The 26,201-nt window shown below is 42.4% G+C and overlaps 1 protein-coding gene across 2 annotated transcripts; it reads left to right on the forward strand.

Annotated features, from left to right (window-relative positions):
• The first annotated feature begins 14,042 nt into the window (after nucleotides 1-14,042).
• Nucleotides 14,043-26,151, forward strand: MAFG (MAF bZIP transcription factor G). Of its 2 annotated transcripts, none has more exons than XM_007482845.3 (3): nucleotides 14,043-14,533; nucleotides 20,280-20,341; nucleotides 20,459-26,151. In XM_007482845.3, the coding sequence occupies exons 2-3, from the start codon at nucleotides 20,306-20,308 to the stop codon at nucleotides 20,909-20,911; spliced, it is 489 nt and encodes a 162-aa protein (XP_007482907.1). In that variant the 5' UTR covers nucleotides 14,043-14,533; nucleotides 20,280-20,305; the 3' UTR covers nucleotides 20,912-26,151. The 2 variants fall into 2 exon arrangements, with proteins under 2 accessions (XP_007482907.1, XP_007482908.1); XM_007482846.3 differs by lacking the exon at nucleotides 14,043-14,533 and adding an exon at nucleotides 14,718-17,194.
• Nucleotides 26,152-26,201: the final 50 nt, after the last annotated feature.

The following is a 26,201-nucleotide window of genomic DNA, read 5'->3' on the forward strand; positions in this document are numbered from 1 at the left end:
CTTCCCCCTCCCAGGCTTTCATATAGACCTTTAATTGGAGCTCTTTTGCACAGGTGGAGGGTATTGTGTTGGTTTCCTATAAATTGGAGAACTCATTTGTATCTTTGGGCATTACCTTTGAGTCTCTCACTTGAGAGCAATGTCCCATCCATTGCATGAAAGCAATAAAGCCACTGTCTGTCTTCCATCTTATATTGGCCTCTCTGATTATTTGAGTGACTAAAGGGGGTGCATCTTGCTATATCAAGACCAACAAAAAATTCCCATTCCATACACCCCTTACCTTTTCCTTCTTATTCTATCCACCTTTCCCAAAATCCCTTCCTTATTCCCCCCAGCTAGACCCTCCTACTTCTTAATGAGATCAAATCTGAAAATCCCCATTTTGTCTGAGTCCCTTCTTTTTCTCTTCCCTTACCTCTCTCCCTCTTAATATGTACTCCTCTCTAGGTATCCCTCCTTTTCCTCTTTCTACTTATTGCCTTGCCCACCTTTCTCTTAATCCACCTCTCTTCTTATTCCCTCAGGCTCCCAAGGGAACTGCTTGTCCCTCCCTTATCTCATCTCCCTTCCTTCCTGTTTCTTTGCATATCAAGAAGATTTTTACCTAATTGTGTATGTTGTTCTCTCTATCCCAGTCTGATGAGAGAACAACATACACAATTGGGTAAAAAAAAAAATAGGTTCTAGTACTACCAACCCTCCACCCCCTTCTTTTCTTCTCCTTGGCAGTTCTTCCACTCTTTCCTCCTCCATATGAGATAGCCATTCCACCTTATCTCCTCCTGATCTATTTCACCACCATTTTGGCTCATTTCATTCCATTCACCTCAACCTGGAGTCTTCCATATATGCATGCCCTTTCAAAATACCCAAGCAATGATGCCATTCCCAAGAGCCATCAATGGCATTTTACCATACAGGAATCAAAGAATTTGACCTTTTGGACTGCTAATGAATATTCTTTCATTACCTTTTGTAAGATTAAAATTAACATCCAATAACTCCAAGTATTATATTTTATAGTTTATTAATAATCACATGAAGTAGGAGAAATAAAAAGAACAAAAGTAAAAACCTGAGTAAAAAAAACACCTGAGTAGAATTCTCCTGCCTCTCCCCTCCCCTTACCTCCACAGCCATGTTTCTGGGAGGAGAGAGGGTGGAGCTACACAAAATTTATATCTTCCCTGTTAGTTACTTAATATAGATACAAAAATGGGATGCTGGGAGAGAGAGTTCTGGGGAGCAAAATTCTAATTATACACTTTGTATGTTTCTTATAGAACACATTTTCTTCTAAGTTCTGGGTTTTCCCTCAGGAATAGTTGAAATTCCTTTAGTTCATTAAATATCCACTTTTTTTACCTTTATGATTATGCTCATTTTTCCTGATATGATATTCTTGTTTGTAAGCCCAGTTCTTTTGTGCTATGAAACGCTATTTTCCATGTCCTGTGTTCTTTTAATGTTCTGACTGCTAAGTTTTGTGTTATTCTGAATTAAACTCCACAGTATTTAAATTGATTTTTTTCCTCCTTGGGCATAGTTCTTAATTTATCATATATGATTCCAAGGGCAGCTAAGTGGTTAAGTGGATGGAGGACTAGGCCTGGAGATAGGAGGTCTTGGGTTCAAATTTGACCTCAAACACTTCCTAGCTGTGTGACCCTGACCAAGTCATTTAACCCCAATTGCCTAGCCTATACCACTCTTGGATATTTGGTATTGATTCTAAGATGTAAGGTAAAGGTTAAAAAAAATTATGATTCTGCTTTGTACTTTTCGATGTGTATTTACAATATATGAATATGTTGTTATATTTAGCTATTATTGTTTTTTCTCTTTGCACATACTATTGTATATAAACTTATGTGCATAATAATGTATACATCATATGTTCTAAATATTTTAGACACTTAGCTTGTGTGATGCTGCCTATTATATATTTATATATATATATACACATATGTATACATGTTTGTATATTTACATGGATTTTATATATTCCAAATAATTTTTCAGGACTCAAGAATTTTTGACCATGATGGGGCAAATAATCCTAACTTCAATAAGCTACTCACATACATTGTTACTTTATTTTTTCCAAAAATTTAAATAATTTTATTTTAATGCATTACAAAACAAATGCTGAATTTGCAATGCATAATTAAATCTAAATTGTGAGAACCAAATAAACAAAAAAAAGAAAGATTGCTACCTTAATTGAATTAAAACATAATAATCACCTTGCACACATGACTTAATTTCATGGTATACAATTTCTACACTTTAATATTTGAAATCCTTGTCTTCTTCTATTGTCAAATACCCAAATTTATAGCCAACCTGATGTTTCATATTTTGCATGATCCCAAAGTAAATCTAATTAATGAGGTCTGTGAGCAGGAGAAGCTGAATCTGACTCTTTCAAGTCTTTGTTTTGTTTTTTTTTAATTAGTATCACTGATTTTGTAAACAACATCTTATATCACGATCCTGGTATACCTGGATATAGAAGGACTTCAATGGAACCCAAGCATTTTAAATAACATTTTGATACACCACGGAGAAGGGCTGCAATGCAGGAGCCTAGACCAACAGTGGAGGACAACAGAAGGTCAAAGGCTTAGAAAAGTCATCTTATTTCTGTATCTTTAAGAGGAAATAGAACATTGGAGAGAGTGGCAATTCACCTGGCATTCTGGAGGCATTGTTAATTGTCGTGACTGGAGAGACAGCACAGAAATAAAACACTAAAAGGACTTCTTTCCTGAGAGAAATGGTGTGAAGAACTAAGAGAATTTTTTTAATAACTTAAAATCAGTACTATGTATTAGTTCCAAGGAAGGGCTAGGCAGTTTACTACCTCTCTGTCAGGAGTTTAATGGTGTGTTTCACCTTCATTCTTCTGGATTTATTTATCAATGTCAATTAGAGTTCTAAAGTCAAAAAATTTTTCTCTATAATGCTATTGAATAAAAATTGTTCCAAGTTTACTCACTTCAAACTGCATTAGTTCATAAAGGTGTTCCAAATTTCTGCTAAAATTGCTGATTTTATCATTTCTCATGGAACATTATTCTATATATTTGTGTTCCATAGTTTACTTAGGCATTCCCCAATAGGAAGATACTCTCTTGGTTTCCAATTTTGGACCTTTACAAAAATACCTGCTATAAACATTTCTGTGCACTTTTCCTCTTTCTTAAAGAATCATTATGAATAAAATCATTAACAAGAGATATTAATTACCATACTGAAAAAGCTGAATGGTGAACCAGTTTTCTAGGACTAAGTCATCAGCTATAGCTGAAGGTTAGAAATGGTTATAGCTGTGATCTTTCTTATTAAAATATCTATATCTATACCTATATATAGTGAAATGAATAAATGGCTTATAATAAAGTTTTTTTATCTTACTAATTACACGTAATAAATTTCCATGTTTTTTCCAAAGATATATGATTCAAATTGTCTCCCTCTCTCCTTTCTCTTCCCACTCCTAGAGCTGGCAACTTATTCTATCTGGGTTATACATGTATTATCATGCAAAACATATTTCCATATAGAATAATCATAGACCCAAATAAATTAAAGTGAAAAATAGCATGCTTTGATCTGCATTCCAACTCCAACAGTTCCTTCTAGTCCCTCTGAATTGTCCTGGATTATTGCATTGCTGAGAGTACACAGTTGACCATTCCACAATATTGCTATTACTGTGTACAATGTCCTTCCAATTCTTATTTCGCTATGCATCAACTCATGTAGATCTTTTCCAGTCATTTCTGAAATCATCCCATTCATCATTTCTTACAGTACAATAGTATTCCATCCCCATCATATATCATAATTTATTCAGCCATCCCTAATTGATGGATATTCCCATAATTTCCAATTCTTTGTCACTGCAAAAAGAGCAGCTATAAATATATTTGTACAAATAGGTCATCCCTCCCCTTTTTTTTAGCTCTTTGGGATACAGTAATGGTATTACTGAATCAAAGGCATCATTGTTTTATACCTCTTTGGGGCATAATTCTAAATTGCCCTCCAGAATGGTTGGATCAGTTCACAATTCCACTAGCAATGCATTAGTGTCCCAATTTTGCCATATCCCTTCCAATATTTTCACTTTTCTTTATATTGACCAATCTGATAGGTGTGAGTGGCACCTCAGCATTGTTTTAATGTGCATTTCTCTAATCAAGAAGGACTTAGAGCATTTTTTTATATGATTCTATGTCAAGGAAGTTCATCCCCTCCCCTTCCTGAGTAACTTTACCTGTCTATCAAACACTCCTGACATACCACAGTTGCACCAGGGTTGCATCAGTGTACGTTCTGTACATCAATAAAAGTTGAGGTTTAGGGCAAGATTGGGGGAGACCAGCGAGAGGACCATGAGGGAACCATGAGGAGAAGAGACAGAGCACGAGGTAAGGGGAAATGAGGAAGAGACTGGCAGGATAGGCCCCACGTGGTCAGGTTACTTAAGAATGATTGTCTATCCTTCCTAATAAACTTTATAATATATGTATGTGGGTAGTAGAAATATTATTATTATTTTTAGTTATTACAACAGCTTTAATTTCTCCATCTGAAAACTGCTTATTCATATTATTTGACCATTTGTCAGTTGGGGAATGGCTTGTATTCTTACAAATTTGATTTAGTTCTCTATAGGTTTGAGATATGAGACCTTTATCAGAGAAATGTGTTATAAAATTTTTTCCGTTTGTTGTTTCCTATCTAATATTAGTTACATTGGTTTTGTTTGTATAAAAACCATTCAATTTAATATATTTAAAATTATTCATTTCATATCTTATAATTTCTTTATTTCTTGTTTGATGATAAATTCTCTTCTCCATAGATCTGAAAAGTAAATTCTATGTTCTCTTAATTTATTTATAGTATCGTCTTTTATGTCTAAATCATATACCTATTTTTGACCTTATCTTGATATTGGGTGTGAGATACTGGTCAAGATCTAATGTTTGCTATGTTGTTTTTCAGTTTTCCCAGCAGGTTTTGTCAAATAGTGAGTTTTTATTCCAAAATCTGGGATCTTTGGGTTAATCAAAATTAGATTTCTAAGGTAATTTACCCCTAATCTTGAATTTAAAAGTTTTTTAAAGTATTTATTCACTGCTTACTGTGTACCCATGTTGGGGAATTCTCTCAACAGAGAGAAATGGGACATTGTGAGAAAGGTATACTCTTCAACAGGGGTCTAATGATTGTGGGTCAAAGATATGAAGTCAAATTGAAAGCAAAAAGATTAACATGTTAAGGAAGACTGTTCTCATTGAATATTATTTTTAGTTCCCCAACGTACACATTAAGTTTTATAACTTTTCAGACCCACCTAAAATATACAATCTTTTGGAAGAGGTAAATCAGGCACCAGGCTGGAAAGACTAATACAAAAGCAAAAACAATCCTTGGAATCAAAGAGTGAAACCTTTGATTTTCCAGACCCTGATATTTTAATGCCAATTATCCCTATATATTGTAAATCTTTAAATCTCTCAGACTTGTGAATGTTAAAAAATTTCCCCATCATGGAATACTTAATTGGAACAAATTTCCTACTGAGAAACATTCCCCATTTTGATGTGAGAACTCGCCAGGATCAGAAATGGGAGGACCTCTACTCCAACCATACTGAAGACTGCTTTAGAGGAAAAAAACTCCCTGCTAAACAATGAAAGTACTTGGATCCATGCTTATGGTGGGGCAAGGAGTTCTTTGAGCCAGGCCTGTTTTTAGAATTGATACAATGGGATGCTAGGTACCTAAAAGGGTCAGGCAAGTTTTGTCTTAATGAGATTAGTTGACTCAGCTGTGTTTTCACTGGTTCAGACTTACTGAGGAGATTTGTCGACTTAGCAGGAATTCAGATGGGCAGTCCTTTGGAAAGCGTCAACAGTAATTGGTAGATGTAGGGACTTAGGGGAAGTGACATGGGAGAAAAACCCCTATATAAGAAAATGTAGAATCTCTTGAGGATATATCCCTTTGGAGGAATTCCTTTTGGAGGATCTCTGATGAGGCCTGCTTGGGAAAAATCTCTTGAGAGAGGCTCTGGAGAAGGGAAGCTCTTGGAGGACAATCTCTAAGGAGGTCTCGCTGGAGCTCCTCTAAGGGGACTCTGTCCCTCTGGAGGCTCTGGAGAGAGGCCTTTTAGAACAGTCTCTGGCTGGAAGGCTCTCTGGTGAAGTCAGCTAAGATGGAGCTGGCCTGGTGTCACTAGAATCCTTGTTTAGGCAGACCTTGTGGTGAGTATTAAAAGACTGACTGACTGACTGATTCTCTCTCTTAAGGCCATATTGGCTTGAGACCCTTCATAATTATTCCTTTCCTACTCTTTCTCTAATTCCTCATTATATTATTAATTAAAAATCTCTATAAAACCCAGTTGACTTGGGTATTTGAATAATTGGGAATATTTCCCTGGCGACCACCTTATATTTGATTTAAAACCAAGACACTGTAGTGAAACATATTTTCTGCAGTCAATTTTACTCACCCTCTCTTATATCTATCACAATTTATATCTTCCACTATTTTAATCACTACAGTTTAAGACCTCAACCATTTTAAATCTCACAATATTCCACACACACATGCAAACACACAAACACACACACACATAGTAGGGAACCTCATGAAACTTTAAAGGTGGGAAATTCATACTATGATTGTCTTTTGGACATTTGGGCATCTAGGTCAGTTTTGGAAAGCAAACCAGATGCAAAATGTGACACTATTGGCTCTCTAAATGTAGTAGGTATATCAGGAACACCATTAAAGGTCCCAAAACCTTCTCCTTGCATGGTATGCATGGGACCCCTAAGTGTTGAACATTATTTTCTTTTAATGCTTGGATTCCCCCACAAATGTGCTGGGAAGAGATTTACTATGCAAACTACAGTCCACAATAATTTGCACCCCATATGGTTCTATGGCATTGGAAGTGCCTGAGAAATCTTTAAATTTACTCCCTGTACTTCTGTCAGAGAGCCAGGAGATGAAAGAGCCTCCCACCTTTGCAAAACCTGCAGCGAAACCAGAGTCTCTTTGGGCCACATCTTCTTCCAATGTAAGCTTACCTAAATCAGCTATTTCTGTGCAGATTAAAATTAAATCTAGCCCACCTCTTTCCATTCCTCAGACCCTCTCTCAAAGGAGGCAATTGAGGGTATTAACTCGGTAATAAATTCATTAATTGACCAGGGCATCATAATTCCCTGTAAATCTGAATACAAAACATCCAGCCTGCTCATTAAAAAACCAAAATTGGGGCCCAATGGCAAGCACCTCTATAGATTCATACAGGATTTGAGAGCTGTGAACAATCACTTTATAAAGAGACACTCCATAGTTTCCAACATAAATGCTAGTATTTCTTCTATTCCTAGCATAGCTACATACTTTACAGTAGTGGACTTGTGCTCAGCCTTTTTTTCTATAATTATACACGAGGATTCCAGGTATATCTTTGTTTTCACCTGGAAGGGCTTTTATATACATGGGTTAATTTGCCCCAGGGGTTCGTGGAAAGCCCCAGTTTATTTGCACAAATTTTGAGCCAAGACACAGAGATAACATAAAATTTAAAAACATCAAATTTATTAAATACATAGATGATCTACTCTTGGCTTCAACAAATGTAGAAGCATGTTGAGAAGATAGTAAGTATCTTCTTTTGGAATGGCATAAAGGAGGGCATAAGGAAGGAAAAGGTTCAGTGGTGTCTCCCCAAAGTAGAATATTTGGGGATCATTGGGGATCACCAATGCTGGTGCCCATTCCATTTCTCCCAAGCAAATTGAAAATATTAAAAAATTAATATCACTATTAATGATATTGAAATAATGAAAAAAACTCCTATCACTAAGAAACAGTTAAGAGCAATTTTAGGAGCAACAGGGTTTTGTAGACAATGGATCCCCTGCTATAGGGAAATCACTAACAAAGGATTCAGTCCCTGAACCACTTAAATTAGAGTCAGAACACCTGTCTGCTCTGTCAAATCTAAAACAACCTATCCTGTCTGCCCCTGCTCTAGACATCCCAGATCACAACAAGCCATTTAATTTGTATGTACATGAGTGGAGAGAGGTAGCTTTAGGTGTTTTAACTCAAACTTTGGGACCTTATCAGTGCCCAGTTGCTTATTATTCGGCCCAGCTAGACCCAGTAGCTTCTGGAGCACCACCATATCTTAGAGAGGTAACTGCCACAGCTTTACTAGTGACAAAAACTGTTGATCTTGTATTGGGATGCCCATTAACAATTATGTTCCCACATGAGGTAGAAGCATTGTTGCTAAGGCATAGAACACAGGCATTTTCTGATCAGCGAATTACAAGGTATAAAATAACCCTGTTAAACAACAAAAATATCACTTTAACACACTGTACAACTCTTAACCCTGCCATCTTGCTTCCAGATTTACCAACTTCAGGATAACAATTACACAATTGTGAAACACTAGTTTCCATGGCAGAAAAGTCTTGAGATAATCTCTTGGACACTCCCTTAGACAACCCAGATCTAGTCTTATTTGCTGATGGTTCTTCTTTTATGAGGGATGGCATACACTACACTGGAGCTGCTGTGGTCACAGAATTTGCCACTGAGTGGTCAGCTTCACTGTCCTCAAATATTAGTGCTCAAGGTGCAGAACTCATAGCCCTGAAACATGCCTGTATAATTGCCAAGGATAAAAAGGCAACAATTTATACAGATTCTAGATATGTTTTTGGCATTTGTCATTCAGTGGGTATTGTGACAGAGGCTGGCACTAGATAAAAAGTGCCAGACTGAAGAGTTTGTGAAATTGATTACCTCAACGGGGGAGGGGCAGAGGAGTGTGGAATCCTGAGGAGAGAAGACTCTGGTTTGGAGAGCAGTGAGGGTCTCTCGGTCTTGAGACTTTGGAGAGAGAAGATGGAAAAAGACTTTCTCCTGAGGGTTACCCATTTTCCCTGCTGGTGACTGGAAATTTTTCCCCTCAACACTTCCCAATTGAAGGGACTTCTGAAGAGAAAACTGAATAGACTTTACCTCAGCTCCTGTTGCCCAGGGATGAGTCAACCTGAATTTCTCTCAGGGGACTCAGGCTGCCAAAGCCTGAGTTCCCCCCAGACTCAAGGAGGGGAGGAAAAGGGTTTAGATAGAGACAGGGACCCCCCTTTTCCCACCTTCCTTTTCCCATTCTTCCCTGCCCATTCTTCCTTTTGTATTACCTGATTGAGTTAATATTAAAAGTTATCTGTTCCCCAAGCTAAGTGTGAGTGAATGGATCAAGGAGAGACCTTTTAGTCTCGAGTAGTGGATGGGGGGACAAGAGGGACAAAAGAGAATTGGGGAGAGCACCTTTAGTTAAGGAGGGAAGGCAGAATGGGGAAAATCTTCAAACCCCCTCTCCTCTCTCTGAAACAACCCGTTACATCTGCTGTCTCCCCTGAACCCTGCTTTGAGAAGGGGGTTCTCATCTCTTTCCCCCTCTCCATATCAAAAGTCCAAGATTCCCTCAGGGTATAAAAACTTCTCCCTTTTATCTTTTTTTAAGACAGTATGCTATGGTTCCAGAGAGGATTTTTAACCCAGTTGGAAAATCTATAGGTTATGCAGAAATTATTAATGATGTTCTTTCTGCTCTCCAGCTGCCTGAAGCCCTAGCTGTGGTCCATTGCTCTGCCCATACAAGTGGCACTGACCCTGTCTCTAGGGGAAATGACCTGGCACATACTGCTGCAAAGCTAGCAGCCATAGAAGGCCTTGAATTAATTTTAACATTAATAACCATTAATGAGTTAAATTTATCACTTTCCTATATAAAAAGAAGGGGGTAAATGGAAGCAAAAATTCAAAGCAAAACAGATTAATGGAGTATGGGTGTCATCTGAAGGAAAACTCCTGCTCCCTAGAAGTTTCTATCACCAAATTTGCCAATCTATTCATAAAAATGGTTACTTTGGCACCCAGGGCATCATGGACTCTGTTAAGAGAGTATAGATAGCCCCTGGTATAACTACTATAGTCTCTAAAGTGTGTACAGCCTGCTCTACCTGCCAAGCATATAACCAACATGCCTTTTGTGGCAAAGCCTTTGGTGGGTGTCCTCTGGCTTACACACCTTTTGAGCACCTACAGATAAGATTTCATAACAATGTCAAAGGCTGGACATTTTAAATTTTGTCTAGTTATAGCAGATCAACTGACCAGATGGCCGGAAGCATTTCCTACAGCCCAAGCCATAGTGGCTTTTGTTGCCAAGGTGCTTTTAAAAGAGATTCCTTGCTTTGGTCTGACAGCACATATTGATTCAGATAGGGGAAGTCATTTTACTGATTCTGTTCTAACTCAGATATATTCTTCTTTGGGGATAACTCCCAAATTCCATGTACCATATTATCCCCAAAGCTCAGGTCAAGTTGAAAGAATGAACAGAGAACTTAAAACTATGATTGGAAAATTATGCACTGAGACACATTTAAAATGGCCTGAAATTCTCCCTCTGGCCCTATTTTATCTCAGAAGCAGGCCCAGGGGAAACCTATACATCTCACCATTTGAGATGCTTTTTGGACATTCACCTATACAGGCTAAGTCTTTCTCCCCTGCATATACATCACTATTAGGGGGAGATACTTCTATTACTTCCTATATACAGGAATTACAGCATAAACTACATGAACTCCATGAATCTGGAGCTGCAATACAAGCCAGACCACTAGACTTTTCACTTCATGACCTGAACCCAGGAGACAAGGTGTATATAAAGAACTTCCAGTGTACTGGAACAACTCAGCCTTCCTGGGAAGGGCCATTCCAAATATTGCTAACCACTCCAACATCTATAAAAATTGGAGAGAAGGACTCTTGGATTCATTGCTCACATTAAAGAGAGCATCTTCTATTGAAACTGATTGACTGTATCCTATCACATGCATTGGACATAATAGTCCATTGACAAGTGGATCCTGTTTTGGGGAACACATTGAATTCCTGAATTTTTATTTTATTATAGCTTTTCTTTTATTTTTATTAGAATATTTGATTTTTTCTCCCATTTCTCATTTCTTGTACTTAAAGTACATACAATCAATATTATTTTTTTTATTCTGCAGTAATATAAGTTATATAGAATGTTATATTATATCTATATAAGTTATATAGAATATATATACACTTGCTATAATATTAATGTATATCCAAAAAGCCTTTAGACTATGAAAACCTGCCATTTATTGATAAATGTTATGGGACTGTGATTAATAATTGTGTCTGATTCCAGGAGAAGGGAATAATAGAGCCACTATATAGTGCCAAGGAGCACAAGGTCAACAAGGACCAAATCAATCCAGGTGTGATTGATGAACTTCTAAGCCAATACAAAAGGAGTTGAACCTAGTGTGAGACTCGTGCGATGCTTGACAAATGTTAAGACATAGGACTCCTTGTATCCACACTCTTTGTGAAATATTCACAGACAAGTAGCGAAGTTTGCCAATCATCCTGGCTCCCCCTATCCCTGAGAATGATGAAAAATCAGACCAGAGAATGATACTTCCCTATCACACAAAAATCTAGTCCTTTTTCTCTCTTGTAGTATTGCAACTTCCTGTAGTCTTGGCTGCAAATGGGTAAGTGAAATATTACTGCATTCTGTCCTACAGATTTGTGGGATAGAAATTACTTTAATTGGACCCTAATACAAGGGCCTGTTAGAAATTTATTAAACCCTAATACAAAGGCCTATCTTGTTTTACTCGAAATTTTATATACATAGATTTTTTGATATTTTGATTTTGAATTTTTCTTTCTCCCAAAAGTTTAATTTTTCTTCCATTTGTTTTTCTTTTATGTTTTGGGGTTTTTCTTTTCTTTTGATAATTGACTCATACACTTCAGGGGGGATTGTATTTTTATAAAAATCCAAGATTTAAAAATTTTGTTCGGAAAAAAAAAATTCTTCAAGGGAAGAAGTTTGCTAACTCCTAAATTCCAGAGAATGAACTGCTTGCAGAAAGATGCCTGCAAAACGTACACTACATCAAGAAGATCCAGAATGAACTTTGGGGTGCAGTTGATTGAACTGAATGTTGATTGAACATTTATTTTGAATGTACACTCTTATGCCAAAGGGGACTGCCCCCTAATTGGGTTTTGTCAATGCGCCCAGAAAACACTGGTTTTGCTTTTTCTCTCTTCTATTCCCCTCTTATCTCTAACTATTGTAGTTTCCTCTTAGAAGGTGAAATTTTGTATGTACCTGTAGAAGATTTTAGAGGTACAAGATGATTATGTCAAGTGATCAACTGGGGAGACTAGTCCCTCAGTCATCATCAGGGAGATTGTGAATTTTAGATTAACTCCATCCTGTTTAGTGTTTAGAATTTTAGCAACCAGGAATGTATACATTCCCACTTATGGATTAAGTGTGGGGGAGGAAGGTATATGATCTACATGTGCTAGCAAGTGACAAATCAGAAACAACTGGCTGATCCCCTGGGCCATCCAAAGCCAAGTTTAAGCCACCATTGGTACATGTAAGACATACGAAGTGATGTGAAGAACTGCCTTTATATTTCGTGTTACTTCCTTTGAGAGGGGTGGTCGGTGGAACTTGACTTGGAGGAGCTCCTGTGTGAGACCTCAGACTATTTCCCTTAGACGATCATGTGGTGAATGATAAGACTGCCTTTCCTTTCCTTGGCTTTCCTGGAGGCACCAGCCTCTGGAAAGGTCCATCTCTTGGGACTCCCTTTCCTTTGGCTTTCTGGAGTCACTAGCCTCTGGAGAGACCCTTTGGCTGAGGCCTCTGAACTCCTGCCTGGTTCAGACCAGGCTGGGGCAGCTATCCTTCCCTTTTCCTCTCTCTCTCTCTCTCATTTCTTAATTTCTTCCTTCTATTATAAATAAACCACCATAAAATTCCATTCTGACATGAGTATTACATTGAGATTTACAATTTAAATCCCTGGCGACCAACTAAAAATATATTCAGTCCCACCATAAAATTTACCCTTTACAGCACCTAAGCCATAGGTTCACCATCACTGATATAGGACAAAGCTACTAGAATATTGACTAGGTGCTCAATATGAATTGAAAGAGTCTTAACAGAGGAGAGATTACTGAGTGATGACAATTAAGGAACTGAAGAAAGCTTAGAAACAGCAATGAAGGCCAATGGGTATTCTGACTCTGCCATCGTGATCTGTAAGATTTCTCAGATTTTTATAAACCTTATAAGCTGGAATAGGGGCATGGAGATAATTAATTCATTGAGAATGTCTTTTTTTCTATTAATGTATGAGGAAATATAACACACCCCTTGATTCCCTTAGAATCTGGGTTAGCAATATAAGGCTAAGAGATAGAGATTTTGATGTTTTAGCAATCAGTGATCAGACCAAGTCCTAAAACACACGTGAGAGGAAGTCTGTTTGCCAATTACATACCCAGTGTCCCAAAAGTATTAGTGCTGCTAAAGACTTTTGGGAGTCCCTGTATAAATATGTTGCAATGCTGAGCCAGACCTGACGACTGGTAGTATCTATGTGTGCATATGGTAGATAATATTCTTTGGTCAGCAAACCCAAGCCTGATGTCACATCAGTAGACCACCATTTATTTATTAAGCTGTTTCTAGGAGCCAGGCACTGTGCCAAGCACTGGGTATACAAGAAAAAAAAAAAGGAAAAAGAGGTGTGACCATCAATCTATCCACAGGCTTTAAGTAAGCTTCTATTTTGTACACAGCACTCTGGTACTTGGGGAGCTTGTTGATTTGGGGGAGATCACATTTACCCAACCCTTGGGGAAGGAACGCCTTCAAGTATAAATAATGAGGGGGAGGGGTGAATAGAGGCAACGTCTGGTGGAGGAAAAAGTTGCATTAGCTTGCAAAGAAGGAGGAAAACTGGGAGAGGGTGGGGGAGAAATGGAGGGGGAGTCTCAGCTGCGGAGGAAGGAGGGGCTGGCTTTTGGAGTGCGCAGGCGCAGTGGCCTCAACCAGGGTTTCTTCTCTTCCCTCCCCCGCCCTCTTTCTTTTCCGCTCTCTCTTACCTTCCCCCCCCCCCCCCAACACACACTCCCCCCTCCCTCTCCTCCTCATCACCATTTCGTTCTCTCCTTCCCCTTTAAGCTCCCGGCTGGTCGCGTCGTCGCTTCATGAATGGAACCCACGTGACCAAACATCATGTGACGTCTGTGGAACGGCGGCGGCTGTGGCGGCTGTGGCTCCGTGAACCTGGTCCCGTCCCGGCCTCAGCCCTTGTCCGGTCCGGTCCGGTCCGCCACGGTCCGGACCCGCGCAGCGCCTCGCGGCGCCAATTCGCTCTACCCAGCCTCAGCGCAGCACCGGCCCGGCGCCGCCGCCCAGTCCTCCGTCCCGTCCCGGGTTCCGAGTCTCCGCCCGCCTGCCCGGGCCCAACCTCCCTCCCTCCCTCCCTCCCTCCTCCCCTGCCCCCCGCCCGCCCGGTCCGGGCCTCGGCCCCTCTCTGAGGTGGGTACCGTGCGGGCTGGAGGGCGGGCTCGGGCCCGGGGCTACGGGTGGGCAGGGCGGGCAGGGCAGTGGCCAGGGCACCCCTGCCGGTCAGGGCGGCCGCTGGGGTGGAGCCGGGTGGGGCGACTGAGAGCCGCCCTCGGGGGGCCCCAGGGGTGGGGGAAAGCTGTGCCCATGGGCGTCACGTCCAGTCCCACCGCGCCAGCCAGTGGAGCCCCGTGCCTCAATTTCCTCCAGAGCCGAGTTCGGGTTCCCCGTAGTTTTCGATAATGGGGAGCAGGATGAATCCGATTTGCAGTCCTAGGGGGGGACCCAGGTGTGCGGACCTGCCTAAGTCCCTTCTAGGGGTGTAAATGGAGGAAAGTATATGTCAGGGGTGCGGTGCCAGAGAGCTGACCTGCGCCGACCCACTAGGGTCGAGGGAGGTGGGTCCCGTGCAGGTTGTTGGAAAAGGCCATAGCACAGTGTGGTTGCAGAGAGATTTGACCGAACAAAGCTGCTGATTCATCAGGTGTCTGTGTCAGCATCTTCCCGTGTGTTGGGGCCTGTTGGGAGAACAGGAGGAAAAGAGGACTAGGTAGGTGGGGAGGGAGGAAGGAGAGCTAAAGACCACCCTCCCCAAGCCAAATATGCTCCCGGTGCGAAGCTGGTGCCAGAGCCTAGAGCCAAAAGACTTGCTGACTCATCAGCATGAGGTCACTGGAGGCTCATCCTCATGCCTGAGGGGATTTGAAGGAGTCGGTGACAGCCAAACTGGGGAAATGTGGAGGGAAAAAATTGAAACTGGAGTAAAGGCAGCCTAAGGGTGTTGTTTTTGTGGACCAAGCTATGTAAGTTTTAGTTGGCATCAACAAATGCTAGTGCTGGAAAGACATCATTTAATCCAACCCCTAAATTGAGAAAATCAAGGCTGTTTCCTGGGCAGAGTGAGGAAGGTTAGAATGTGTCAAGTTAAAAGTTCCCTCATAGATTAATATACCAAATTCTAGAGCCTTGAGTTCATATACTTTCACCCCAACAGATAATTGGGGCACAGCCTTTTCTCATCCTTTTTTTTTTAGTTGTCACAACTAGTCCCAGGTCAAGGATATTTCCTGAACTCTTCAGTAGTTCAGGGACACATCTGAAAGAAGGTGGCAGGGGACCTTGGCCACATGACTGGTGAGCAGGGTGACTGTGAAGGAAGGAGTGGGGAGAAGACGGTATATGGAGACCGAGAGTTGAAAAGTAGTAATAGTGGGCTCTGAGGGAGAGCAAAGATGAGAAAACTGATATTCTGGGAACAAATGAAGAAAGCAGCACAACTTGCCAGGAAGGTTGTGTGTGTTTAGGGTGGGCAAGGTTTTGGTCTATAGTTAGTGAATTGAGACCTGGATTGAAGAAAGTGAGTGGTCTAGAATATGCTTATGCTACAGCAAAGAGCTATGTGACTAGGAGCAAGAAGGTCACAGAGGCCATGAACTATGTGAGGGAGTACTTCCCCATGGGATTGTGAGGCCAATATTTGTAGAACAGGGGGGCAAGAGAAAGGTGCTCACTTCTTTAGAGGCAATTATTCAATTATTTGGGGCATCGAGTATTTCTTCTTAAAGATGTATGTGAATATTTCCTGGATGTGGATGGGTTGATAGTGGAAACACACACTGACCTAGGTGTCTGGCCAGAGTTCACCAAGAAGACCTTTTCTTTCCTCCCCTCTCTCACTTTTCCCTACTGCAAATCACTGACAATCTGCCCCCAGAAATTTAGTGCTTTGGCTCAAGGCATTTTCCTTCTGTTAAAATACATATATCTTTATTAAAGTCATTTCAACTTTAGTTCAGTGTAAGTAGTTAATTTACTTCCCTGAACTTAGTTTTTGACCAGGGAAAGAAAGCCCTTGGGGATACCAGGAAACTTGTAGGGTACAGATGGCACAGAGGAAGAGGTAGGAGTGGATTTAGAAGGTGTACAAATGTAGGAGGCTGGTGGTGCTGAAGTTTTCAGAAACTTTTGTTGGTCATACTGGTCACATGGTTTTGGAAATTAAGGGGGAATTAGATCTTTTTTTTTTTTAAACCCTTACCTTCCGTCTTGGAGTCAATACTGTGTATTGGCTCCAAGGCAGAAGAGTGGTAAAGGCTAGGCAATGGGGGTCAAGTGACTTGCCCAGGGTCACACGGCTGGGAAGTGTCTGAGGACAGATTTGAACCTAGGACTTCCCATCTCTAGGCCTGATTCTCAATCCACTGAGCTACCCATCTGCCCCCTGGGAATTAGATCTTGTCCAAGGCTTTGACCTTTTAATTGGTGAACAAAGAAAGGTCCATCAGTTGTCTGACCTGATTTCAGCTGGATCCCACTGGCTAGGAGAGGCAGTTGATGTTGATAGGGACTCCATTAGCTTTTGGATCCTTTCTTTTCTTTGAATAGTATTTTAGACAAAGTAGATGTATTCTTTACTTGAATTTGTTGGAACAAATGTGAGTCAGGAGAATCAGGGTTGGGAGTTTGGCCCTCTTTGGAACTGTGGCTTATAGTTAAAATTTGACCCAACTGATTGAAAGGGATGGGGCAGAACTCCAGAATGAACAATCTTAAAAGATCCTGATGAAGATATAACATCTCTCCTTGCCCTTTCAGGAAGGAAGTTTTTGATCTGTCATATGAGAGTATAAGAGGGTAAGTCTGATCCAGTGTTCAGTTCTGGTCAGGACTCTAGCAAGCAAAAAAGATGATAAGGGAATTTATGCCTAATTTGCTTGAAGGACAGAGAAGAGGCTAGGAGTAGTACAGTTTCTTCCCTGAAAATGACTCTTTCATTTACTGACCATCTGGGTGTCCCCTAGTCCAGGAATACCTGGTTTCTTTGGGCTTCTGCATTGCTATTCCTCAAGCCTGCTCCAGTTGTATATGGAATAATTTGCTTTGCATCAATGCCAATGGAACCTTGGAGAGCTTCCCGGAGACCAAGCCTCTTTGTCCTTGTGCTGCGCCCCCCTATCCCCCCTACCCCACCCCATTCAGCTTTCCCTGGGAGAACAATCTCCTTGTCAAGAAGTTATGGGTGACATCATAGTGTGCGTGTGCACACCCATTCGCATTCCCCTGGCCCAAGGCTGTCAGGTTTAATCCTAGTCTCTACCCTAAGCACCCACCTCTAGTTTGAGTATACTCTCCAGTGTTCTCATGTACACACACGCACACATACACACACCCCTTTGATTAGAAGAGGATTGGCTATACTTGTGCTGAGTTCAGGCCTTCTGTGGTAAGGTGAAATCTGTTGAGCAGGCACTTTTCAGCTCCCAGGCATCACACTCGGCATTTTTCAGTGTGATCTTTCTTCAAGGAGTCATCATTGTGCTGAGCACTCAGCAGATCAGGGAGAGAAGGTTTTGCTATTAAGGCTGTCTACGAGTACCTATCCTTGGCCCCTATTGTGGAAGGCATTCCAAACTGGTCATCCTTTTCCTTTTTGTGGAGTCTAGTCTATACTATCTTTCAGACCCCAGATAAAGTTAGGAATGTAGCCTCATTGTATGCAGGGGAGAACTCAGGAGTTCTGGTTTAGTTTAGCATCTTTCCCCTACTCATGGGGCCAGTATTTTCAGAAAGAACCAGTGCAGACTATAGAACCAAGGTTCCCTTAGAGCCCTTTTGCTTTAAGATATTTTGTGTGCTGTCAAAAAAATTATTCAACAATATAAGCCCAGGAGTCCTGATTCTACTTCGTGCTATACTTTGACCTTGTTCTGCAACTCCTATTAGTCCTGAGGCAGGCCTCCAAAACCAGGAGTATGCCTTTCCTTTACCTAGGCTTTGCCATCTCTTCCTAAAGTTTTTCTTTTTCCTACACATCTCCCTCTCCATAAACCCATTCTCTTAACAGTCTTATTGAGATGAATATATCTCTTCTATCTTCTTTTCCTTGTTAAGTCTAAACCATTTGCCAGCCCTGAGTAGAGCTTGGTGAGAAAGGTAGGTAAAGACTTGAATTTTGGTAGACCTAAGAACTTGCAACTGAGTTCTGATGATTTTAGATGTTCCCAGGGCTAGAGGGAAATAACAAATTTAAAAATGCTTTCAAAAGTGCAAATCTTGATGGAGGAGAGGAATCATGGCATGCTGTGGCAAGGTGATTTTAAAAAGTACCTAAATTCTCTCAGGAGGAAAAAAAGCTTAGTATTGGAAAAGGCTGTCAAATGACAGGCTATTTGGTGTTAGTTTCTGCTGCCTGTGCTCTATTTGCTGTGTTATTTGGCACCATGGAAAGTTTATTCCCAGCAGGAGTCAAGTATAAATGTGCAGCAGATACTATTCAGAGAGTAATTAGTGGCCCAAATGGCACCTCCTCACCCCAGTCTTTGGCTAGCCTATGTCCAAGCAGGGCCTCTGAGTGTTTAGTGCTAGGTGGGCCTTATGAAATAACCCTGGTTGCAGTGAAACTGTGGTGGGGAAGTGGGAGCTCTAAGATTCTGCAACCCAAAGCCACAGGAGCTGGGACAATTACCACATGAACTAACAGGACCTGGCAGGATGGGCAAAGAGGGATCTCCTTGAAGATAGTCTAAGATTGGTAGGCTTCATGGTACATTACATTTGACCTCCCTACACTTATATTACCTATGAGACTTTAAGCAGAAGCAGTTTTTAATTCTCTGGGTCTTCATTTCCTTATCTTTAAGTAAGGGAAGTAGACTAGATGACCTTTGAGGTGCCTGCCAGCTCTGAATCTACATATGGTCTTGTGAAGTCCACCAAAATAAGGGCCATTGGAGTCAGGTGTCATCTCTCAGGCTAAACTCTGTCCAAAGCTTATTTCTGTTGTAAAGGCTATAGTAGAAAACTTTCAAATCTCACTTCCCTAAAAGCTAAGTAGAATTTGGTCTGGGCCACTCATATGGTTATTAAGCTTTAAAACAAAGGATCTCAAAGGCAAGGCTTTCTCCCCATACCCCTTCTCACCTTCAGGAGCAGCCTTCAGTGGTCTAGAAGAGGTGTTTAGGGGATGAACATTTAGGGGGTATGCATTCCTTCATTCAGCTGTCATGCATGATGCCTTTTGCTGACTGATCTTCCATTCCCTAACATATGGACCCAGGCTTATGGACTCAGGCTGTCTGGGTCTCTTGGGCCTTGCTGGCTGATTGGGCTTTGGGATTGCCAAAGTGGGTAAGGGAGAGCTAAGTGATTGCTGAGTCAGCATGACTCGCTAGGAACAGCCGCTCTCTGATGCTGCCAAGTTATTTTTAAAGCTCCTGGCTTCCTTCTAGGCTGGCCCCTCCCTGATCTCTTTCCTCCTAATCTCTACCTTCCACCTCTCTTGTTTTCCCTTTGATCTGTCTCCCTTTCCCACCTCAGTCTCTTCTTACTCTTTCTATACCCATTTGACCTTACTGGCCCCAGCCCCAATTCTCAAAAGAAAGGTGCAGAAGGTCATCGAGATTTTAGAGGAGCCAAGCAGAGATCTGCTCTGGTGTGGGTGGCTCAGGTATTTTGGAAATTGGGCCAGTGGTAGTAGTAGTAGTGAGAAAGTAGCCCTAGCCAGATTGAGAAATATGAAACTGTGGTGTGGCCATCCACATTTTTAGATGTGGAAGGGATCTTAGAAACCATAGCTATATAAAACTACCTAATGGGGCAAAGAAAAGGGGAGAAGCTGTGGTTTGAAGAGGTCAACTGACCAGAGAGTTGAGTTGCTCTTTTTGGTAGAATGAAGGATCTTAGAATTATTCTCTAACTCTACAACTTTTCTTTCTTACAGAGAGTAACTGTTGTGGCTCCCAGGTTATGACGACCCCCAGTAAAGGAAATAAGGCCTTGAAGGTGAGTGGTAAAAGGGTAAGGAGCCAAATGTGAGGGAGAACAGCATGTAGTTTGTATCTTACGGTGGGGAATGAGTTCCCAGGGCTAATGATTGTACCTTTTTCATTACCCCAACAGGTGAAGAGGGAGCCAGGTGAGAATGGCACCAGCCTGACAGATGAGGAGCTGGTTACGATGTCTGTACGAGAGCTGAACCAGCACCTTCGAGGCCTTTCTAAGGAGGAAATCATTCAGCTGAAGCAACGTCGTCGCACACTTAAAAACCGAGGCTATGCTGCCAGCTGCCGAGTGAAGAGGGTCACCCAGAAAGAAGAGCTAGAGAAACAAAAGGCAGAGCTCCAGCAAGAGGTAGAAAAGCTAGCCTCCGAGAATGCCAGTATGAAGCTGGAGCTGGATGCCCTCCGCTCCAAGTACGAGGCACTGCAGAACTTTGCGAGGACCGTGGCCCGAAGCCCTGTGACCCCAGCCCGGGGCCCCATCACTGCCAGCATGGGGCCCCTTGTCCCTGGCAAGGTGGCTGCCACCAGTGTCATCACAATAGTGAAGTCGAAAACGGACGCGAGGTCGTAGTGACACGTGTGTGTGTGCTCCCCAGCTGCGGCAGCGGGTATATGTGGGGTGGTTAGGCACAAGGCAATTTCAACAGCCCTGTCCCCACCTCTCTTCTTTCTTCTCTTCTCCCACCTCTTCCCTGCAAAGCACAACCTCCCACCCCGGGGGTGCCGGGCTGAACCCCCCTTTGATTTCATCATTATCGTCATGTGTCTTGTGCGTTGGGATTGGTCGGTGCGGCGGTGACATGGGGTGGCCCCCTTTCTTCCTCTGGGTACCAAGGCCATGTGGACATGGAGTCCCAGTGTGCCCCTCTGGGCATAGAAAGAGTGTGCTAGGACACCTTTGTATCTGGGGAGGGGAGGTTCCAGTTTGGGAGGATGGGACCTGTCTATTCTTGAGCCCCAGGTTGCCTCCCAGACCTCAGAATGCTGTCCTCACTACCCCTATTGTCAGGAGCTAGGATGCCACCTTGGGAACTGTTCTGTCAGGAATGGTTTGTTAAAGACAAACCCAAGTTAAATAGCTCAGCCTTGTGGAAACAGATGGGCCTTGTTCTAATGGGGAAAGTGCAGAATGTCTTAGTTTGACAGGGAGAGTGAAGTGGTGCTTCCCTAGTTGGTGGGGAGAGGTCCTGAGGGGGAGGATGGAGTGTCATATGGTGGCTGTGAGCCAATAGCCACAGCTTTTGTGCCTGACACGTTGCACTGAACAAGACCAAAATCACTAGTTGTGAACGTATTTGAAAGGTGTGTACAGTGTGTCTTAGCAATGGGTCCTGTGTCACTGTTTACACAACCTATTTGTGTGGTTAAATGGTCCTTTATTTAAAAGAGAAAAGTTCCTTTGAAGAAGCTATTAAATTATATAAATTTAAAGACTAAAGAAGAAGAAGCTGCAGAGTATTTATAAAACTGTCTTTTTAAAAACAGAATAGGAGTATTTGACCATAGAAATGGAAAACGTTAAAAAAAAAAGTATCCTAGAAACTTTGTTAGTTTAAAAAAGAGAGAGAGGAACTTGGGGGGGGGGGGGATCCTTTGTTGTAAATCCTTTCTTTGGACAATTCTCTGTGGCTGTTGGAGTTTAGTTTTTATAAACACAGAGTTATCAGACATTATTTATAAAACTTAGTTTAAAAAAAAAGACAAAAAAAACCTAACCACAAAACCGACCAGAAGGCGAGTCCTAACGTTCTTTGATATCTCTTTTGCAATTGTACCAAAAGTGACTTACTCTTTTGCCCTTTCTGCTTCCGTCTCTTTGCCGGTGGCCGTGGTGTCGTCCGTGCCTGGTGAGGTCTTGTGCGGCGGTAGCGTGCTGGTGCTTCTGGTGACCTTTGACATGTGGGTGTCACTCTTGTGTCTGTTCTTCCCGTGTTTGTTTTTTGGATTTGTTTTTGCTTTTGCTTTTTTCTGGATTCCCAGCACTGGCTATCCAGAGCCTCTAGTTGTAGTAGTTATATGGAGGATACAGGATCTGTGCTTACCCAGTCTCTCTTTTCTGCCTGTTTCCCTTTCTAATCCATTCTGAGTCCCCTGTTGGCAGAACACCAAAGGCCAGAATAAACACTCTCTAGGGCTGGCAAGGATTTGACTTTGGCTTTGGATGGGATGTATCATGTTGATGAGATGTAGGGCTGGACCATTCTCATCACTCATGAATAGATACCTTGGCTTTTTTCCTTTGTGCTCTGATGGCCCATGGCAGAAGAAGTGACATTCAGGGACTGTCTGCACAGACATCCTTACAGCTTCCACATTCTCCTCCCTATATCCTGGGGTGGTAGACTTTCAGGGACCAAGGAGTTGCCATAGGTATAAATTTGGGGTATTCCTCGCTATCTTCCTCGTTATCTCCCTGACATGATGCAAGCTCTAATTGGTATCCAGTCTGGCTACTACTTTATTCCTCGACTTCAGATGAAGAAGCTAGACATGAAGCTTCAGGCTGAAATCCTGTAGCCAAAACTTGAATCTGGAGCAGGAAGTCATCCCATAGTTATCTCCAAACAGGATCAGTGATGGTAAATTACCCTCAGGGGAATTTGTACATACTCCCTCTGGGGTATATGAAATAACACATTTCTTCACCTCTGCCTCAGTTGTTATTCTGCCTTCTAAGTTTCACTTGATGCCAAACAGTTTTTAGTGCTCTGTCTAGTTCCTTTTTCCATCTACTTCCCCCAACCCATGCCACCACCTTCAAACATCTTGGCAGCTTTTGGACCTGAATCCTCCTTCTTGCCCTTTTTTAGTCTTTGTGTCTTCCAGAGATTAGCCACTCAGCTTTCAGAGAATTCTCCCTCTTGGAATTGAGCCAAATATTCTCTCTTGGCCTCACAGCAGAGGTAGCTGGTCCCCTCCATCTTGGCTCAGCAAGCTCTTATTAGTGATTGGGATAGGGGTCTGAGCAGTAACTCTGAGCAGTAACTGGATTGCTCATGAATATAAATGCCCATTTTGAAGGTGGGCCCTTAGCCAGAATTCTGGCAATATGGGCATTGTCCACCTCTTCCCATTGGGTTGTTTTAGCACTTCAGACTAGCTGGACCCCCAGGTTCCCTCTGGAATATATGGGGTTTGGGAAGAGCCAGTAAGAGAAAAAAATGTAAAGCCTTCCGCCTAACTGGCAATTTAAAGGGTGAAAGATGGGTCTTGCTGAGGGCATTATAGCTATATAAAGGTGTGACTAGACTATTCCTCTACATAGAGGTAGGATTGGGATAGGGGCACCCCTACAGGGAGGGAAGGGTTGAATTACCCTTCCTGACTATGTTTACTTAGAAACTTGCACATTGTAAGCTGGGCCAGGGAAAAAATCACCAGCTTTGATCCAAGTAACCTGTGATAGTCTATTTTCTTCCACACTAATGAACAGCTCACATTGGCTGTCAGCAGGGTCAAAGAATAAGTTACCCAAAAGAGAGCTTTTAGAGTCTAGTGTAGACCTGACTTTGAGGGACAAGAGAGGGGAAATCAGAGATTTAGATTTAGGATATCCAGCTCCCTTATTTAGCAGATGAGGAAACTGAGATGAGAGAGGTTAAATAACTTGCCCGTGGTCACACAGATGGTAAGTTCCTGAGGCAGGATTTAAACCTAGGTCTTACTGACTCTTGGTCCAGATTTCCTTTCATTATATCATGCCAGGGCAGGGCAGGGACTGGCGCCCCCTCCCCTCTTTTTTTAAATGCAATTGCCAGTTTTGAATAGTTCTCTGGGCCTCTCAGCTTGGGTACTGAAGCCCTTATGGGGCTAGGAGAGAGATGCATGCAGAACCAGAGAGGGAAGTCTGCAAGAATGTGGATTTTTAATCTTCATTGAGGCAAGAAGAGGCTTCTTCTGCATGTTAGAGCCCAAGCCAGAGTCCCTGTCTCCTGTCTAGTGCTGCTGTTTCTGGAATTGTGACATATCAAGATATACATGCTTCCTTTCTTTTGACATGTTCAAGGGAGTGTTTTCCCCAGACTGAGGGGAGTTTGTCCATTCCCATCTCAGCCAGGCCTGAGGTGTCACCCTGTTTTCGTGGGTGTGCCTTGTCCTTCATCTTGGTTTTTCTAGAATAGATACTGTGTCCATGTGTGGGTGTTTTGTGTTTTCCTGGTCTTCATTTGTTCAAGTTTCCTGCTGTGAGGGTGTTGTGTTCCTTTTCTTTTTCCTTTGAATTTTCTTGACAACGAATTGAGGGCTTCAGCTGGGGCCATTCTTCCAAACTCATCTGCAAAGTAATACCGTGATGTATGTTTCTCCCATCCTCCTACCCTGCTCTAAACCCCACTTAGCCCACCTCAGGGGGCTCACAGCAAGCCTCTAAATTAATTTGTGGGACAAAGAATAGGTTTATTCTTGAGTGAGGGACCCTGGCTGCAGAACAGATACACTCCAAGGGCCACTGGCTGCTGCTATTCCAGGGGATGTGTTGCCATTTGTGTAAGAACATGACCTATATGTGTGGTGTGTGGTGCTTCCTGGAGTCTTAGATTCTTCACATTCCCCTTGTCTCCAAATGTATTGTCTTGACAGCTGTTTTTCAATTTAGTTATTACTATTATTATTCATGATTCAGGAATGCCCTTCAGTAGTTTGAGTTTTCCCAGTGCTTGGCTCTATGGCTTTTGTTGGCCATAGGCAGCTTTTGGAGGTAAGATCATTCTGGATCACTCCTCTGTGGCAGCCAACATTGGCCAAAGCTCCTTTTCCATTGGCTGAGGAGCTTGAGGCCTCAGCCTGCAGGACTGTTTCCGCACTGGGACTTTTTGAGTTACTTTTTTAGACTGTGGTTTGTTAGAAGGAACTGACACATTAACGATTTTTCTCCCCAGAAGCCACTGAATAATAGTTTATGGCTTTTTCTTCCTTTCCTGTCAGTTTCCAGTGGCATGGGCATAAGTACATGGAACTTACTAAGGACAAAGCTGAGACTTTCACAGAGATGGGTCCAGAGGAAAGCCCATAGTGTGGGGGAAGGTTGGACTGGGTTGTACACTTGAGACTGCTTCTCCACTTGTCCCTTGCTTGTGTGCCTGTGTCTGAGTGTTTGCTTGTTTGTGTTTGCCAGTATCTGAATCCCGTTCTGTCTTTGCAGCAGCCACAGCCACCCAAAACTCCAGGTTCAGTTGGTTGAGAACTGGCGGGAAAGGAGAGAGATAGGGTTTGTGAGTCGTCAATTAAGCCTTTTCCCACGGTGGGTGCTTTCCATCTTGGGTGCTGTGAGCCCTCTTTGGCACATTAGAGGGGATTTTGCCCCACCGTGCCATCCCTTAACCCTCCTCCCCTCTGCTCTTAAGCCTTACCAAATGGGAAGGAGGCTAGAGTAGAGTAGCATCCTGAGCACTTCCAGCCGCCAGACAAAGGCTGTCCTTGGTGTGCCATCTGCTGCTTCCTTGCTTTTGGCCATGAGTGGGATGGGGTTGAGGGGAAAGAAGGCAGCCTTGAGCAAGGGCTTCTCCCTGGGGCTGAAGCCACTAAGAGCGGGTATAGGCGAGCCACCTTGGAATTTGCTTTGGGTTTTTTTTTACAGATTTGAAGTGAGCAAGGCTGGGGTCTGGGCATGGGTAGGGGAGACCTGGGCACCAGAGTCGATCTCTGGGTGCCTACTCCCCCAGCCCGGCTCAGTATTTATTGCTAAATTATTGTCCAGGCGGGGTGGCCCGGGGCCGGGCCCCCCCGGGTATTTATTGCTGTATATAGTGTATGTTTGTGATATATAAGGTTTTCTTTATTTTGTATATGATCAATAAAAACCTTTTAAAGAGACCACCGCCTCCCTCTCTTCAGTGGAGTGGCAGGAGGGGAGGGGAGGGGAG

Source organism: Monodelphis domestica, chromosome 2 (assembly GCF_027887165.1).
Source record: "Monodelphis domestica isolate mMonDom1 chromosome 2, mMonDom1.pri, whole genome shotgun sequence".
Lineage (NCBI taxonomy): Eukaryota > Metazoa > Chordata > Mammalia > Didelphimorphia > Didelphidae > Monodelphis > Monodelphis domestica.